The sequence below is a fragment of the Chaetodon trifascialis genome, chromosome 22 (assembly GCF_039877785.1).
Source record: "Chaetodon trifascialis isolate fChaTrf1 chromosome 22, fChaTrf1.hap1, whole genome shotgun sequence".
In the NCBI taxonomy this organism is placed as follows: Eukaryota; Metazoa; Chordata; class Actinopteri; order Chaetodontiformes; family Chaetodontidae; genus Chaetodon; species Chaetodon trifascialis.
The window spans coordinates 10,908,763-10,927,386 of NC_092077.1; the positions used below are offsets into that span (position 1 = coordinate 10,908,763).

The 18,624-nt window shown below is 41.3% G+C and overlaps 1 protein-coding gene across 1 annotated transcript in view; it reads left to right on the plus strand.

Moving 5' to 3' along the window:
- The window catches only part of ccdc146 (coiled-coil domain containing 146), a 44,053-nt gene that overhangs the window by 18,076 nt on the left and 7,353 nt on the right, over positions 1-18,624 (plus strand). Inside the window, exons 4-17 of the mRNA XM_070992561.1 lie at positions 2,023-2,080; positions 3,991-4,073; positions 4,315-4,408; positions 4,552-4,625; positions 5,494-5,721; positions 5,848-5,937; positions 6,253-6,349; positions 7,573-7,665; positions 8,161-8,328; positions 9,034-9,122; positions 10,163-10,327; positions 10,974-11,049; positions 11,642-11,790; positions 11,895-12,123. Of these exons, the coding sequence (XP_070848662.1) occupies positions 2,023-2,080; positions 3,991-4,073; positions 4,315-4,408; positions 4,552-4,625; positions 5,494-5,721; positions 5,848-5,937; positions 6,253-6,349; positions 7,573-7,665; positions 8,161-8,328; positions 9,034-9,122; positions 10,163-10,327; positions 10,974-11,049; positions 11,642-11,790; positions 11,895-12,123 (1,693 nt within the window). The remainder of the gene's footprint in view (positions 1-2,022; positions 2,081-3,990; positions 4,074-4,314; positions 4,409-4,551; positions 4,626-5,493; positions 5,722-5,847; positions 5,938-6,252; positions 6,350-7,572; positions 7,666-8,160; positions 8,329-9,033; positions 9,123-10,162; positions 10,328-10,973; positions 11,050-11,641; positions 11,791-11,894; positions 12,124-18,624) is intronic.

Here is an 18,624-nt window from a genome sequence, read left to right on the forward strand (position 1 = left end):
TCGTTTTTTAGATGTCGCTCCTGTAGTCGTTTCTGTTCCTCTCCTCTAATCCTTTCCTTTCACTCCCATGTGTCTCTTTTTTTTATTTTCCTCTTTTCTGTGGCAGGTTTCTCTTTTCCTTCCCCCAACTCACTCAAACGTCTATCAGTGTGTCCAAAGGTCAAACACACCCACAGAAATGGAAAATCATGCACTCACTCGAGTATCTCCCTCTTTTCTGTACACAAACCCAACTTTTCAAGGGCCAAAGGGAGTGTATTAGAACATTGCTAAGCAACATGATAACATACCCCAGCGGTTCCTAAACATTTTGGCTTATGACCGTTGAAAACAGCGATGTGTACTTGTGACCCCTCGTAACAAGTTGCATATGATTTACGGTTGTGGCTGGTTCAACTAGAGCAGTTTTCCCCTCTTAGATTGTATCATTTTTAGAGCCCTGAAAAAGTGAAAATCACCAGTAATTGAGTAAGTAAGAAGCAAAGCTAGAAAAGTTTTCTGAAGAAAGTGTGCTTTATTATGCAATAAATGCAGGTGCAAAAACAGTTAACAGGTAACAATGTCTTAAATGTTTATTATCTGTGTATTTAATGGTGAAACATTAAATATGAAAGATGTTTTTAGGTGAAAATATGAATGAGTATGAAGGAGGTTGAAGAGGATTTGTAAAGGTCCAAACAGAACAAAGTCTGAAAAACAAGATTTTTTACTAGATGAAATGTGTTTTTGACTGGTAATCAAAGATGCATCTGAAGAAGAAGGAAAAACAAGTGAACGAACATTTACTCAGCGGCACAATATCATATCTTTTCTTGTCATACCTGCACTGCATCTGACCCTGGATTACCTCAGCAATATGAAACCACTCGCAGCATGTGAACTCACCGCTGTATTGCAAAGGCATGATCTGTAAGATACAGTGATTTTTAGTGCAGAGCACACACACTGGGACAGAGAGTTGGAGGCACAGCGGTAATTGAAATATTAAATGGAAACCACTTACAGAGCATCCTCAGAGGATGCAGTAATAGACAGTATTAGACACTGAGTGTGCATATTATTTATGACAGCTTTTGGTAGTGAGCTCTCATGTCTTCTCATTACCTCTGTTTCTCCTTCTCTTTCTGCCCTGTTTTTTCATCTCCTCTGGCCTAATCTCATCCCCTCTTCCTGACTTTTCTTCTGTTCCCCCCCCCCCCCCCCCCCGTCCAAATGGCTAGCGGTCTGCATATGACAAGCAGATGCTCACCATGCAAATATGCCTTATAAAATCTTTGCGTCCTTTTATCTTTAGCCAAACAGATACACAGGAGTTCAGCACTTTTTCCAGTCACATATTTTAGCATTCACGCAGTTTTCTCTGTATAACAGTTAATATCCAATATATCAACTTGTCAAGAAGATTAATATCATTTACTTTGTGAAATGTGGAGCTGTACACTACGTGCCATTGTAAGGTTTTTCACAATGACAGAGCTGACTTCAAATTATTTCATGCAAACTTTATTCAACTGCTCAAAAAGCGTCTGCCACAGGGCAATGAAAAATTCATAGAAATTATGCTTTTATATGCACACATATACTGTGTTGGGTGCTTTATTTCCATGTGAAAGCTTGTATGTGTATGGTCCTTTCATACATTATGTGGGTCTACGGCATCCCGCATAGGCTTTTTTATTCAATCACTAATAGTAGAATGTTTTCATTGGGATTCGTTCAAAACTTTTAAGAATCGCAATGGGCTCTGCATCCTTTGTTTTAAGGTGTTTTCTCTTTCAAGTAAGAAGAATGTAGCATGAGTTTTGGCTGACTAGAAACTGCACATGAGTCTATTTTTAAAAAATGTAAATGTCTGTTCCTCTCATTGCATTCCTCTTTCTGTCGAACCAGGAACTGAAACATGTTGTTTACTTGTGATAACAAATTCACTTGGTTTTCTTTTTAAAATGTCCTCTCCGTCCCTCTCCTCTCCTCCTCTCCTCTCTTTTCCTCTCCTCTCACCTTGCCTCACCTCATATGCAGTCTCTGGGAAGAGAAGCAGTATCTGGAGAGAGAGAACAAGATTCAGCCGATACCTGCAGTAAGTTCATCATTGCACCATCCAGGTGTACTGTAGTTTCTGAGAAGTGGATTACGACTGCAACAGCGGTCTTCAAAGAGGATAATATGAGTTTTACTTTAAGCCTCCATCCAGGCTTAATCCCTCAATATGAAGACTTGCCATTAGCTCTTTTTGGAGCGATTTTGAATCAATGTGACACTAAAATATTTTATACTGCAATCTCCTGTTCAGACAAGAGCACAGCATACGACTCAAATGAGAATTTATAAGCAGGGCATTAAGTTAGCAAAGACTGGTAATCATCCATGAAGGCAACTGAACAAACACATAACAAAGGGAGTAAAACATATGAACAGAACAGAACAAATTTACAGTAACAATAAGAGCATTCACTCATTTGCATATGATATTAGAATAGCAGAGTCAGTATGTACCATATCATGCTGTAGGGCGTATTCAAACCATATTATTTTTAGGATTTAGCCTGTCAGAAATAATTCCAGTGTCATGCAGTTTGAGAATTTCCAACACTTGGAACGTGCATGAAAATCTACAGCAGCTGTTGAATCATTGGCACTAAAAATTTCAGCAATTGTTTTGGAGAAAATAAGAGAATATGAACATAAGACCCTTAGGGTAGTCTCAAGGAGCATCGCATTATCAATTTTCCAGTCATCAGACTTAATCAAAATTCTGTTGCCTGTGCTGCTAATGGCAAAGGAAGGTTAGAGTTTGAGCTTTGTAGAACTTCTTTAATAAATTCAGCTTTAATTAACTTCTGGATCATGGATACTTTTGGGGTTCAATTATGCATCTGGCGTTTAATTAATGATTGCAAGAACAAAACAATCCAAATATAATGCAGTTCTGCCTCCATGCCTCTGGCTGGTATCACATCCTTTGCATGTAAAAACTACAGTACCCATGAGTCAAGGTGGCTCATTGGTGACATTCAATAGACCAAACAAAATTGATTTGAAGAAATGAACCTGAGTTACAACCAGTGGCCACCAATTTATCCTGGAGATGCCAATGCGTATTTGAGTTGTGTTGCATTAAAAGTGAGCTTTGAAAAGGGAATTTACATCCCTGCTCGCTACTCCATAGGTCACCGATACTGCAGTTCAACAGTCGCAGCATTTTGACTGCTCAACATGAATCATGGAGTGGCAGTATTGCACAGTATGGACAAAAAGCATTTCTCTGCCACACACAGCACTTTCACAATTTATTCCGTTGTAATGGAGCGTATGTGTAAAAGAGTCCTTTTCCCATTGGACCTTCAGCATCAAGTGAGATATTAACTCTAATGAAACACTCAAAGGCGCCCGGGGGGGAGTTTGCATTCTTCTCTCTCTGTCACACATAAACACGCATACACACTTGTCAAACGTGATTAATAAGCTATGCGTTTCATCCCGGAGCCCTCATATACAGTTCTAATTGTTTCTGCTGTATGCACAGTAGATGGGCACTGGAGGAAAACCACAAACTAGCTTGAGAGCACGAGGGTATCAAGTTGGATTGACAGCAGCTGGTTTAGTTGCAGTTGTTTACGTTCACACTCACGCTTGCAAAATTGACTCAGCGTAATCTAACATTTGTCAAGAATGCCTTTGATGTGCAGAAAATGCATGAAAATGAATGCAAATGATCATTAAATCTTGGGCATCAAACTAGAACTAGCTATAGCTCTAAAAAAAATGTTTCACCACTGAAACAGCGGAAGACTTTTTGGGACAAAAAGGTGTTTACGACTGTCAACAAACAAATCCATGTGAAACAAAACAAAGGCTGTCGGCTCTGACAGTTACAGTCAAACAGTAGTGTTTTGCCTGTGCAGCAGCAGCAGTGCAATTAAATTCTCACCCTGCATCTGATATTCTTGATATGTGATCTCATGTTCATGCTGCTGGTTGGTCCTCAAGGAGCTGGAGAGCAGAACAAAGGCCCTGCTGGACACATATGAGGATCTGAGGATAGAGGTTGCCCAGAGACAACTGGAAGTCAGGTATTTTATGTTGTCCAGTGGGCACATGCAGTCTTCTCACATTACCCTGCAGATTGGTGCAGGTGTACATATTCACCCTGTGTCCTCAGGACTTCTTTTCCTTGTTGCGCTTCTTTTCAGCTTCATTCGCTGTGCTCTTATTATCTTTGTAATTGGAAGGAGTGCGGTTGATCTGTTCATCAAAATTGCTCAGATAATAAGCAGACTTTTTGTGTGTTTCTTACCCTCGCTCCCCACGCAGGAGCCTGATGGAAGACGTGGAAACCCATGAAACGCAGATATTGAAAGAACAGAAAGAGCTGGGAGACAGGAAGAGGATCATAGAGCTCAAAGAGGTCTGCGTGTGAGAGCATGTGTGAGTGAGCATAGCTTACAGCACACCATCAATAGAATAACAAATGATCTGCCTTCATACATTTGTGTGTGTGTGTGTGTGCGCGCGCGCGTGTGTGTTCATGTGTTTGTGTGTTGTAACAAGGCTGAGAAAGCTCAGCTCATCAGCATACCTGACCAGATTCTAAAGGAGACCGAAAGGAAACGCTCTAAAAGGGAGTAAGTACATTTAACCCACTAATATTTTTTTATTGGGGAAGGATGGGAAAGTTAATGTTTCAGACATCAGGAATACAAATGAGCCAGGTAGGATGCTTCGGTTAGACCACACTGAGAAGAAAGGGGGGCAGAAGAAGTTGGCGCCTGATTCGTACCATCCGTCTGTCAGTTAGCTCGAATCCTTCTGTAATCTGTCTCCTTCCAAAACTATACTGCAGATTTCATAATGGAAAGAACACATGCTGCTAATTGTTTTTACTCAGTGTAAACTTTTGATCAGACCTGATATGGAGCAGGCAAAAAAGCATAATTTTCCAGGCTTATACTTGTTCAGTTTCCTCTCTGTCACATCTCTCCAGCCACACTCCTTTTGATGCAGTAGATTCTGTGGAAAGTAATAATTTAGTCCAAATGAAGCTTGTTGCAACAGTCAAATTCTTCTCAAGAATTTAAAGGTGTCAGTCCCTCTAATTTAATTGAATAAATATGGCAAACATGCATCAAACATCATTCATTTTTGTTTTAAGTGCAGCTGCAGTCACAAGCCCCTTCATCACTAGAGAATTGTTCCACTTGCCGCTTCACTGCAGTCTCTTTTATGTTTATTTCAAATTAATATTTGGCTTGCAAGTGATGCAGTGGAGCTGTCTGTATGAGCCATGTGAGCTATGGCTTGTAATTTGAAATTCACAAAGCTGAGGCGTACTGGGGGGTGTATGTAAAATATGGATACACATGCTGTTATTTCATAAGATATGCACTCTTGCCGTGCAAGTGAGGAGTAATAAACTGATACTCTTCTCTTGGTCTTATACGTACCATTTGTCTTTTCTGATGATTTTAAAATTCATCCCTCCAAACGCATTAGAGCTGCAATGAAGAAGATAGAAGCACTCAATGCGGAGATTTCAGGAATGGAGGAGCAAGTGGAGGAGGTGGAGCAGCAGAACTGCTTTCTCAGGTTGAAGAAGAAGGAGTTGGCTGAGGAGCTGGAGGGTGTCCGGGCCCAAGTAGAGGCCAGTCAGAGGGAGTGCAGACAGCTGCTGAAAGAGCAGGAGGTCAAGAAGGAGGAGGTGGCCGAATTCACAGGGCACAGGTACAAGCTGTTAATAGAGTCAAAAGTGAACCCTATGGTGAGGGCATTGCAAAAAGAAATGTGATAGATAGAGGAGAGGCCTTGCTGTGTGTTTTCACGTGTGTCATCGTGTTTTTTTATCACCAGAGGTATCCTGGAAATGAAGCTGCACAACGTCATGTGTGACAGAAAGCATCTGCATGAGAGTCACTCTGCGCAGCTCAGGGAGAAAAATAGGTACAGACTGATGTCAAACTGAGCTCCGTCACGCAATCAAATGAGTCTCCTCATATCAGTCTGCACTGTATGCAAGGGGTATTTTTGCGCTCTTCTTTTAGATACATTTGACAGAGCTGATTGAAATCTCACGCAGTGGACACTCAATGTAAAGTTAAAAGATAAAAGAAGCCAAGAGCATTTCTTCAACCTGCATATTTAACAAGAATCTACATATGAGCTTAAGTTTGAGGTTCTTGATTTTTTTGTAGCCTTAAGATTTTGATGGTGACGATGATGACAAAGTATTTAAAAGGCGCCTCTGTTTCTCCTCAGGCAGGAGAAAGCCCTCAAAAGGATGGAGCGCGCGTTGACCACGGCCACTGAGCAGCTTGAACACACACAGTCTGTCCACAATGACTTAAAGGCTCAGGTGACGAGAAAATTGTTTCCTCCTGAAAATGGATTGACATGATGTAAAACTTTTTGTACGTGTGGGAACTCTTAATTGCAGCTTGGAAACATTCAGAGTTTATCAGTAAGCTTCACAGTGGTAAAACATGTACTCCTCATGATTTGTGACACTGTTTTTACTGATCTTGGCAATTGGTTAGGAACATTTTCCAGGGCCAAACACAGGTGTGGGAACATTCCAGTGTAAATGTCATGGTGACAGTAATCATCGCATGAAATCGTGAATCCGGATTACACCAGAAGCTTTTTTTTTTTCTTCAGCTTCCTGCAATTTTACTGATTGTGACAGTTTTTAAAGAGAAAAATGGAGAGAAGAAGAGAGGGAGAGTCATGGGAAATGTGTCAGCACATCTCATACGCACATAACAGTATGAAAGGAAATCACTATGACACACCAGAGAATTCACACATTGAGGAAATATTGAAAACAAAAGCAGTTGTACAATACGATTCATTCATTTCCATTCTTCTGCCAATCACTAACAACTCTCAGAGGAACAGCTTCTCATAATTAACTCGACTGTTTGGACGAGGATATGACACTGTTGGTTTGCCACAAAAATGCATCACATTTATCTCAAATAGGATGTGATTGATGATATTTTGCTCTAAACTTTACACAGCATGAGGCCTAGTAAGAACTTGAAATAGTATTTTGTGCTTCATGTATGTAGCTGAAAAAAAATGTGGTATTGCATTGTCCTTAAATCTCCTCAACTGACTGATTTAATGTAATTCGGCTTCTAGGGAGTCACAGTTTTTAAATACAGCATGGAGCAGTGTAGCTCATACAACTGAGCACAAGGCCTGGCAACCCTGCAGAGAGGGGCAAACCCAGCGCCTAAAGGCATTCATTTTTTATGAGTTTCTGAGAATACTCTGTGTCACTGGATCCAACGACTATCAGAGAGACCTCAGGGAAACTCTGATATATAGTAATAATTATTTTGCAGTCAATGTTTAATGTGGGTTTGAATATGCACGGACTGAATTTGATCTGAAGTTTGGTAGTTTTGTACTGGATCCTCGTGGTCTTTCCTGGGCTGCAACCAAGGAAATACGTGCTAGGACATTGTCATAGCTTTTAACTAACATTCAGGATTGTCTTACAGCAGATGGAAGATTTGTTTGTACTCTAACTGTTGTTTTTTTTTTATTTTGACTTCTGACTTGAATTTCCAGTTAGACGCTATTCCCAATAGTGAGGCCATTATTCAGCAGAGGATGGAGCTTCAGAAAGAGGTGGATGCGCTTAAAGCCAGCTTTGAAAAACAGGTGGGAACAATGTGTGTGGGTGGACACGAGACCATTCGTGACTGTAAACGGTATCTGTCACAAATCTGTCTTTGCAAAGCCTGTAATTCCCTCTTTTATGTTTTTGTTGAAACTGATAAAGTGTTGATTGTTTGTTCAGTTTTATCTTCGTTTTAAGACTCAGAATTATTTTTCCGATTTGTCAGGTGTACCATTTTTAAAGAAATGCCCTTTTAATGTTGAAGTTGTTTCGATATTTTACATTTTGAAGGAAATATGAGAGTTCCCACTTCATTATTTTCTTATCCAATGTCACACAGTTAGACAAAACTTAAATGGCCGCTTAGGGGAAAGTTCTGCACAGAAAGGTTTCAGTATCCATCCTCTATCCATCTTCCTCGTATTAAGGGACTTTTAGTCCACTTTGTCCCATTCTGCTGTCACCCTTTAATTGAAGTCAAATTGTGATTAGGAGATTTTTCAACTGAAAATGGCGCTAAATGTGCTCCTAACCAGCTATCAGCAGCTGAGGAGGAGAGCCAGAAGAAGCAGCAGTATGGGATGATTGAGGGGCTGCTGAGGGAGTCCAACTGCCTCAGAGAAGAACTCCATAACCTCAGATGTCTGACACAGATCAAAGCTGAGGAGAGGGGCCAGAAGCACCGTGAACGGATCAGGGCTGAGGTTCAATACAAACACACACACACACACACACACACACACACACACACACACACACAAAGGTACATTTATAATAGGTTCTGATGTCATCATTAATGCATTTAATAACTTATGCAGGCATAGACTTGCATATTTCACACATAAATGTGTCTAAAACATCAAAGAGCAACTGAAGTAGGCTTATGTTTTGGGCACATTTGATGTTAATGTGACAGGAAAGCAACCAAAAATGACAAAAACACAGTTTCAACGAATGCTTTACGGCCCTAACAATAATACTGTCGCCACAACGTTGAGTTCAAGGGCACATGTTCTGATGGCTTTCATTCATAGTTCTGGGCTCCGTATCACTTGTGACTACCTTTTCATGGTGTCCCCTACCTGATTAGTCAGTAATGAAAACCAATGACAGACTCCAAAATTAATCGATTAATTTCCTAAAAATGCTCTAAACGAATCTAAAAATCAAGCTCCTTAAAATTCGTACACTAAACCAGGCCTGCAAGATCAGCTAATTTATTTATTGTCTCCTTCTTATTTATTCAGAGTGTCAGAAAAGAAGCTGCTACAGTATTGAAAAAATGTGCGCCCACAAATCTGATTGAAGGTTGATGTTAGTGAACGCACGCGCGCACACACACACACACACACACACACACACACAGAAGTGATGATACTGTAGTTTTACCTGTGTAACTCCATCCGCAGCAGCTGAACCAGCACATCCAGCAGGAGCTGCTAGAAAAAGACCTGATCATCACGGACCACAACAAGCTGAATACCATGCTGCAGCGCAGGTGTCACCGCTGTTTTCTCTTCTCATTTCCTTGTCAGCTACCTTTCATGAAATGCGAAGGTGTGTGTCATGATAAAGAGGATTTGGGCGACAGAGAAGCTACAAAGCTGTTCGTAGGTAGTGTTATGGGAAGCATAATCACCTCATTGTCATTTTTGGTGTTAGAAATATATATATATACATAAACACAAGTAACAAAAAAATGGAAAATCTGTAGACTTGCTGTTAAAAAATCCAAATACCTCACAGACTGCTTTTTGTATTACATGCAGCAGCAGGACTGGCATGCCTGCATCCAGGGTCAGTTAGTTCATGTATAATATGTATCCACGGCCTTAGCCATCAGTGTGGGGAACAAGAGTTCCTCTATACATGTATTGATGTGATAATTGATTCCCTGGTTATTTGTTTGGCTCCTCTGATCTGTGTAACAGCTGGTATCACAATTAATTCAGACATCTGCACATGTTGTCGGGGTTAGAAAACCATAACTTACTAATTGGTCATACTTCACTGTTCAGATGCAGACTAATGGCACCACCCAGTACAACAGCAGACTCCTGCAATGCATTCAATAAGGTCACGACCACAGGCGACAGCCTGAGTTGGTTGCAATTGACATGGAGTCTGCTCTGAAAAATGCCTCTGTCAGGCAAAGACAAGGCATGATAATTCAATATTGTGCATCCTCTCTCTGTACCTGTAATACCGAAACAGTTTTCACGTTTAGCAATCGTTCACAACTTTCATGTCTTATACGAATCTTAATTGAAATTTTACAACATGTGTCACTGAATTAGACTGTGTTTTGATTCATGGATCCTTTGTGATGAACATGAATATGACTTTTTACATTGTTTACTATACTGTGAACATTTTGGTGTTAAGTGATTTGAAGATTAATCAATGATGATTATGGCAATAACATTTTCCAAGCACACAAACTGAAAGCCCACGAGAGATGTTGATAAAATGTCATGAAAAAGACTCCTGTCCAGATCAAGAATGGCGTCATTGCTAATGAGTGTTTTCCCCACTTAGAGTATCAAAGTATTGTAAGATGTGCCACATGATTATTGAAGAGAAGAATAAGTTCGTCAACCTGAAGCAGATCGCCTCGCAGACAATCACAGAACTGACGGAGCAGATGAAGGTGCAGGAAAATGAGACGGAGATCCAACGTACCATTGTCATCAACAAAGACAGGTGTGCTTTGTAGAGGGTCATCTCTCTCTCTCTCTCTCTCTCTCTCTCTCTCTCTCTCTGACTGCATTTCTGTCTGTCTGTCTGTCTGTCTGTCTGTCTGTCTGTCTGTCTGTCTGTCTGTCTGTCTGTCTGTCTGTCTGTCTGTCTGTCTGTCTGTCTCACTCTCCCTCTCTTGCTCTTCCTCTCTCACCCAACCGGTCGAGGCAGATGGCCGCCCACCCAGAGTCTGGTTCTGCTCGAGGTTTCTGCCTGTTAAAAGGAAGTTTTTCCTCGCCACTGTCGCCAAGTGCTTGCTCATGGGGGAATTGTTGGTTTCTTTGTAGATAAAAGAGCTTGGTCTGTACCAGCTCTATATGGAAAGTGTCCTGAGACAACTTCTGTTGTGATTTGGCGCTATACAAATAAAACTGAATTGAATTGAATTGAATTGAATCATTTCTGTTGGCATTACTAATGTAGTAATAGTAGTAATAATACTAGTAGTAATCTACTAATGTAGAAAAGAGCATAGACACCAATTATGAAGTACTGTAATATCAGTGCAACAGCTGCTGTCTTTGTAAAGGTTATATGGTTCAGTTTATTAGGTTTATTAAGGTGCGTTTGTTAGTTGTCTTCATCATATGTCTGTTTTTTTTCTCTCCAGATCACTCACAAAGGCTCACATGAAGATCTCCAATAGCTCCAAAATGAGGGACAAACTGCGAAATGACATCTCTAAGGTGCAGACACGCACACAAACACAGAGATGAGACCAGTCAAAACACACTGTGGATCATGGGCCTGCATTAGAAATGTCATAGTTTACTTATAAACAGACTAAAATTATTAAAAAGAATCACATGATCCAAGAGGCCCGGACTTGAACAGAGATACAGAGTCAAAAATGCTGCTGTATTATTTTGAGTGAGCTCAAATATTCTGGCTAGTTTCATAAGACTTGAGCAGTAACACAGTTCACAGTTTACAGCAGTTTGTCAGCTTTTGTGGCGCGTATCGTACCGTAGAAGTTGCCTCCATTGTCTCGCACTTTCAATTGGATGCATTCCTTTGCACTTAAAAGCAAAAACATACGCCTAACAAATGTTTGTGTTGTTCAAAAGTGTTTTTTTTTTTTTTCAGAACTAAGCTGAACAAGTGTTTGATTTGTTTGTGCATTTGTATTTCGATGAACTGTTTTTCTGTGAGCTGTGTGTGTAGTTTAAGTTCAGTCAGAAGTTCAAATGTGTTCCTAAATCAAGACTAAAGGTCCTCTTGTTGGTCTAAAAACATATTTCACGCTTTTGTTTCTTCTTTTTCTTCTTTCTCATCTAGGTTGCCTGGAAACACCGTCAGACCACTCAGGAGTGCGAGGACAACAAACTGGAGCTGATGAAGCTCACGCAAATGATAAACCTCCAGGAGACGGCCCTTCTGGAAATACACAAGAATCTAGAAACAGCCGTACAGCGCCGCAATTTCCTGTATGTAGAATTTGGGGCTTGCTAATGTTGCCTGAATTCAAGCAGTGGATCTATGCAACACATGGCAAATAATGTTTGTGCTTTGTTGTGTGCGTGACCTACAGTGGCATTCAGCTCCTGGAGCATGAAGAAGTGTTATTAAACTACCATGAAAAGGTGAACATCCAGGAGGCAGCCATTGCTAAGGGCACCATGACACTGGAGACCCTGGAGAAGAAGATGAGGGACCTACAGTTGGCAATTGATGAGGAGGAGAGACAGATAGACCTGAAGAAGAAGGAGGTGCCGCTCAAGAGAAGGTTGGAGGGAGAGATCACCACGCTGCAGATAGAGGTACCAGCGTAAACCTGCATCCTTACACAGACGTTAGCAGACATTCAGCTGAAATCTAGAAATCTTTCCACATCTGAACTTCCTCCCAATCTGCCACCTGACAGTCTGTATAAAACACGAACTTAAAAAAAAAAACTTTAGCTAAACTTTCAGAACTGCAAACTAATTGTGGGCGGAAAGATGCATCTACTTAAAAACTGTTGAGGATGGGTAAAAGGCATGTTTCACAGAAATCATTCATTAAAATCTTTTTCTGTTGTGTGAACAGTGTTTCGGTGGAAATCTCCCAACGCCCACTTTCTTTCTGTCTTCTCTCGGTCCTTGCCAACAATTGAAAACACTGTGAATAGAGCTGACTATAGTCACCCAAAAGCTGCAGCAAAGTGCAGGTGCTCGGCAGCGCTGAATTGTTTCGTGGTCCTTGTGTTTTTGCCAGGGCTAGTGCTCGGGCCTCCTCCAGGTACATTTTTATATCGAATGAGGACTGCAAAAGCTTGTTTTCTGTAACGCAGTGCACTTTCTCTAAAGTGCCTTTGCTCATATATCCACTGATTTGTGCAGTTTTCAGTATACTGCTATCCACATTTCCCCAGCGTCCCATCCCAGCGTGACCCCGACTACACTGGGATGTGGCCCAGCTTATTGGATACAAAATCCTATCTTGAAGCAGTAAGGCCTGTCAATTAGTACTTCCTAGTGCGATCAGATGATAAAAGAAAAGACTGCGTGTGTCTGCAAGATTTTCCTTGGAATCTTCTAGCATATTCTGTGTGGGTGTGTGTGGATGTGTATTAATCATGTTGTTAAATCTGTTTTCGCAGTCACATTGTGGAGATTTGCCTTCCTTATAGGGACAAAATGCAAGTCCCAATAACATAAATCATTAAATTTGAGGGTGAGGACTTGGGTTATGGTTCGGGTAAGTCTCCAGAAAATGAATTCAAGTCCATGTAATGTCCTCTAAAGTGATGGAAACACGACTGTGTGTGTATTTCAGACATTTGCATGATTTATGTAATGTCAGTGGAGAGTCCTCACAGGATCTCAACAAGGAGATCATTGTGTGTACGTGTGAGTTGTATATGTCAAGGGTATTGCAGACTATTGTTCAACTGTACATGTGCCTTTGTCAAGTTAGGGGAACTCCAAAAAGAACATTAAGTACAAGCTGCAGAAGACAGTACTTGCAAATGTGCAGACACCAAAGGATTCACTTACAGCACCACTAACGAGCAGATCGCCGTGTTGAAACACTTTGAAAGCTTCACGGTATAATGAGACTTTTGAATTAATCTGCAACAGACTCATTGTTCATACTCTACATTGCTTACAGTTAATGTCAGCAAGTATTTATTTTGACCTTATCCCAGATGAATTTTACTTGCACTTTCCAAAGAGTCTCTAGTCTCAACACAAAAGTGCTGTGAACACAGACCTTCCATCACTCCCCCATCTAAGACAAAGGCTATTAGAGAAACAACACTGTAATGCTTTGTGTTTCCCTCTAAGCCGTGTTTGACCACTCATCAAAAGCGGTCAATTTATAGCCTCGTTTTCAGAGGCTTCGGTTTTGCCGAGGTTCGTTTGCTGCGGCCGAGCGTTCTCAGAGGCTTGAGCAGAGACAGAACACGACTTTTTGCTTACAAAACCAGACAGACACGCAGGAAGGAGACGAAGATCTAGACCGAGAGGGACGAACCCAAAACAACCTCACACTGCACAAGTTTCACAGAGACGCACATGAATAAATAACAAAACACAAACATCGTCAAGGACCTTTGCAACACACAGAGAGTGACAGGCACACAGAGGCAGAGAGATTTGAGAGAGGCAACACAAACACACACACACACACACACACACTGAGTTTCCCTGCCAGTGGCTGCGTCGTGGGATTGGGTGTGTTGCTGCTCTGGATCAGAGTGACTGGTTTTGACTTTCTCTTGGACCAGACTTCTCTCATCTGAGTCTTGTGCTCTTTTGGATGAACGCAGTGTTGGAACAGACTCCACCATGTGCTGCTGTTTTGAAAAACGCCCCTTTCCCTTGTCTCCATCTGTTGACTCCTTCTGCTGTTTATCATTTCCTACAAGAGACCTTGTTGGCGCCATCTTTTATCTTTCACTCTTTCTATTGTTTCTCTCGCCGTGAGTCTCTTTATTCTTTCCCTCCTCACCTTTGTCTGACTGTCCTTCCTTTCATTGTTCCATGGTGGGATTCTTAAGGTTTGTGTTTCTTTGGAAGAAGCTCTTTTACTAGAAAGTCCCTTCCAAACTCCCTTCCCTTCTCACATTTTTCTCATTTCTTTTTTCCCTGTCTGACCAAGCGTTTGGCTGTAGATACAGTACATTCCTACCTTCTGTAAGGCAATCACTGCCAGTTGGTCAGTCTGCCGCTTTGGTCCAGACTGAAATATAACTATTCATATAATTACTCCATGGATTGTCATGACATTTTGACCAGACTGTCAAAATGAGTAAGACCTCATTGTATTTCTGTTGCTTTAGAAGTGTAACCTTATCCTTGTTATCCTTGCTTCAATCAAACTGGGTGACTTTCCATAAAACTTGTTGGTTGATGGTATTTCAGTTCGTATTAATGCCCACGTTGGTTTGGGCACATATTGTGAACACCAGTAGCTGTATAGGTTCAGTTAAACAAAAATTAAGGATATCTTTCAGTTGTAGGACTGACTTTCGTCTGCCATTGTCGATTGGAATGAAGTCTGCTGCGTTGGCTGTAGTGGTCTGTGTGGCTGTGGCGTAAGACTCGCCAGCTCGCTAATTAGCTACCCCCACAGGCACTTGTCTAGATACTCAACTCCAAAAACGTCAGAGCACATTTTCAATTTATAATCAGTTTTCGTAAAAGCTGCCAATATTCGAAATCTGACACAGTGGATTCCTTGCCTCAAAAATTCGCAGAAGTGTATTTCGTGATCAAATAGCGGACAAAAATTGGAAGAAACTTTCCACTGTTGGCCCGGCTGGTTGTTGTGACAGGCCCAGCGCTTTGCATTGTGGAACACATTAGGCGAGCTCAACTTGATCTGATGCACACGGGAGACTGTTGCTGAATTAGTGCGACATCTGGGTATTTTTGGCATTCTGCAGATGTTTCTTTTGTCTTTATACTGAATGCTACACGTTGGCAAAGTCAGTACATACTGATAGTATTGTAGGCGGTTTTGAATGCAGCCTCTGTCTTGGGTAAACACAGATGCAACTCCTGGAACTTTCAATCAACAGTTACATCCCTGATTAGGGAATCAATTCTGTGCAGTCATCCATGCATGCATCCATCCAGTCATTTCACATTTCTCCCTCTCCTCTGCATGTAAATAGCAAATCATTTTCTAAATCACTGTTTTCCCTTGTACAACCGCCTAGCTCCCCTGGGTACAAAAAGTGACTCACAGGGGTCTCTCCTATTGCAGGAGGCTCGCCAGCTCAATTCATACTCCCCGCAAATTCATTTTCTATGCGAATTCAATTTCCATGCAGCTGCCTTGCTGTCGATTTATTATATATATTGTGTATTTGTATTCATCTGTGACCAGTTTATCTGTTCATTGCAGACGGATCCCCCCCCTCCCTTTGATGGGAAATTTTGACAAAGATAGATCGGGCCATCTGTGAGACTATTGAAGTTCAATATACTCTGAGGCTTTCATTTGCTCCGAGGAATTTTAATTGGTGCAAAATAAACAGAGGTTGGTGCTGGATTCTGAATTTACAGCTTGTTTATGAGTTGCCGGCGCATCCACATCGCAAACACAGATACAGGTGCACACACATCAGCGCGCACACAGAGATCAGTGCATTGTTTGTGAAGCTGTGATAATACCGTGGCAGCAACATCTAAATATCGTTCAAAAGTCCTCTGATGATTAGCTATACTTCTGTTACATAAAGCCTCACACACACGAAATATATCAAAACCATACAGACAGACAGGGATATATTTATAGAACAAACACACATACACACACAGTCAGTAATGGAGGAGGATTTATGGCAGGGTGGGGCTGACATGCTGCACTGTCCCCACCATGGTGAGTCATATTATTTGTCCGTCCCTCTCTTAAATCTTTGTCCAACCTTTCTGGAGCGTTCCACGGGGAAACCCACCGTCGGTCGTGTCTTGCACAAGTCGGTGTGTTGTTGTGTGTGTGAGAGACTAAAGTGAGACGGGTAATTAATGTTAGCACTGTACGCTGTGTGGTGTGTGAGCGACTGTTGACAGGCGTTCTGTGATTCACCTCCAAAATGTGACTTCACACTGCTGCCGAAATCCCCAAGAATTCTGCAGCTCAAGTTGGGATCGATCTCAAGTGGAGTGATGACAGCGTTACGCTCATCCAGCAGTCGTGTCTTTTTGTAGGACCTGTGCCTCGAGGTTCCCACAGCAGTTTTCTAATGAAATTTCTGTCCTGGCTTGACACATAAAGACGTAAAGAAAATCCTTTTTTACCACATGCTTCACCTCCGCTGCTGATGTTCACGGTTGGGATGATAACTCCATATCATATACAATCACTGATTACTTTAAAGTTCATGCATGGTCTGGCCCTAGTGACATTTCTTTTAATGTCTTATGAGCCCAGACGTAGCCTGAGATCCTCTGCAGGCAGGAACTTCACCTTCTAGCTCTTCCTGTATATAAAGCTTGGAAGTAAGTGAGGGCTTTTGTTGTGAGGGGCTTCAAAGCTGTGGAGTGATTTGCCTGAAGAATTCAGACCCACAGAGAGCATCACCCTTCAAATCTCTTCTTACCACAAGATATTTTATACCCCTTAACTTTTAATATTTTTTTTTCTTATCAATTCCCATTTCTATTCTGATTTTATTAATCTTGATGGCTGCTATGTGTTCCGGAGTCGGCCCTGCTGCAGGTCGTTCACTCACTCAAAGTCAAACCAACAGCTGATTTGATTTTTCTCTCCTTTTTCTTGCAACATTAGTTCACTTTGACATTACCAGTGTAAATCAGTTAGCTAACATTCTGTGACCTGCTGTCAAACATTTATGGAGAAGCCAAGTTAAAATGCAGATTTGATATCTCATTAGAATTGATTCTTCCTTTGGACCTCATGAAAGCTTCAGTTCAGCTCCTCTGCTCACATGTTTTGTTAATTAACCTTACATAACCTTATTATGATTACGACTTAACTGCTCTTTTACTTTATTGACCTTTCTGCTTTACTGATCTGTCCCTTTGTCTTTTATTACTTTTAATTGTGAGGCACTTTGTAACCTCATTTTGGCAAGTGGTATATAAATAAGGTCATTATTTATCTTTATTATTACACTGTTAAGCATGCAGCGTGCCATCTATAATGTGGCTTTTGAAGCCCTCACGCTAACCACTAACTGAGCAAAAATTATGCAAATGATATGCAAATTGTTTTCTGTGTAGATGTTGTCACATGTACAGTACTTTACACCAATCATGAGCCAAGAAAGCCGCTATTCTTTGTGACTGTCAGATGAAGAAAACAGAGAGGCAGGCAGGCAGAATGGAGACACAGACACTGAGACAGATGAATACAAAGAGAAAGACAAACATCAGCGCACAACAACAGAGGGAGGAGGACGGGTATAAGAATGTTAAGAGCGAGGGCACCACTGAGGATAAAAAAAAGATTGATTGAAGAGCGGAGAGAGGAGAAGGAGAGTGACAGAGACGCGCTGTATCCCATCCATCATGTAGTGTTTAAATGGCTTAGGGTGGTTACATATGAGGGTGGAACACAGATCAATCAGACTCACAAGTGAGGAGTGGGCACACGCTTGTCTCAGTCGGGTGTTTGCAGATTCTGACGTAGTCTGAAAAGTTCATCTTCATTTAAAAGCTGTGAAATAAATGAAAACATCTCTAGGGTTTTTACAATCTGCTCGCTGACTTTGTTTCACCAAACAAACAAAACGTTAAGAAGCACTGATGAAAGAACGTTGGAGCTCATCAATACTATGACCTTAGCCCTGGGCTAATTTAGCCCGGTTTAATAACAGGGTTTGGTACCGAGCTCTACTCATCATACTTTGTTTATTTGACATGGTTAAAACATATCATTACCACCACCAAGTTCAATCTGAAGGGTTCAAAAAACACAGCAAGCACATTCTACTTCCTGAGTAGAAGCTAGTTAGGCTAGGTCGCTAACTTTCACAGTATGTAACCAGCACTATATGGGCTGCTTGTCTTCCATGTTTGTAAGCTATACAGATGTTTGACGCGCTCCAGCACTGGAAGCTTGCACGGCCTTTCCGAAAATATGTCCGACAAACTTTTATCCACTTTTGATAGATGGAAAAATATGCACTATTATATATTTCCTTGGGAAGAGTTTGTAGTCAAAGTTGGTGCTTCATTTGCATGTTCAGCCAGAAATCAGATCAGATTTCCCACTTTGTTGCTTCAGTTTGGTAAATGTTGGTTTTGTAAATGCACTCAACATGCACTCGGCTCCTTCCGCCGTGCACACGGTTTTGTTGCCGA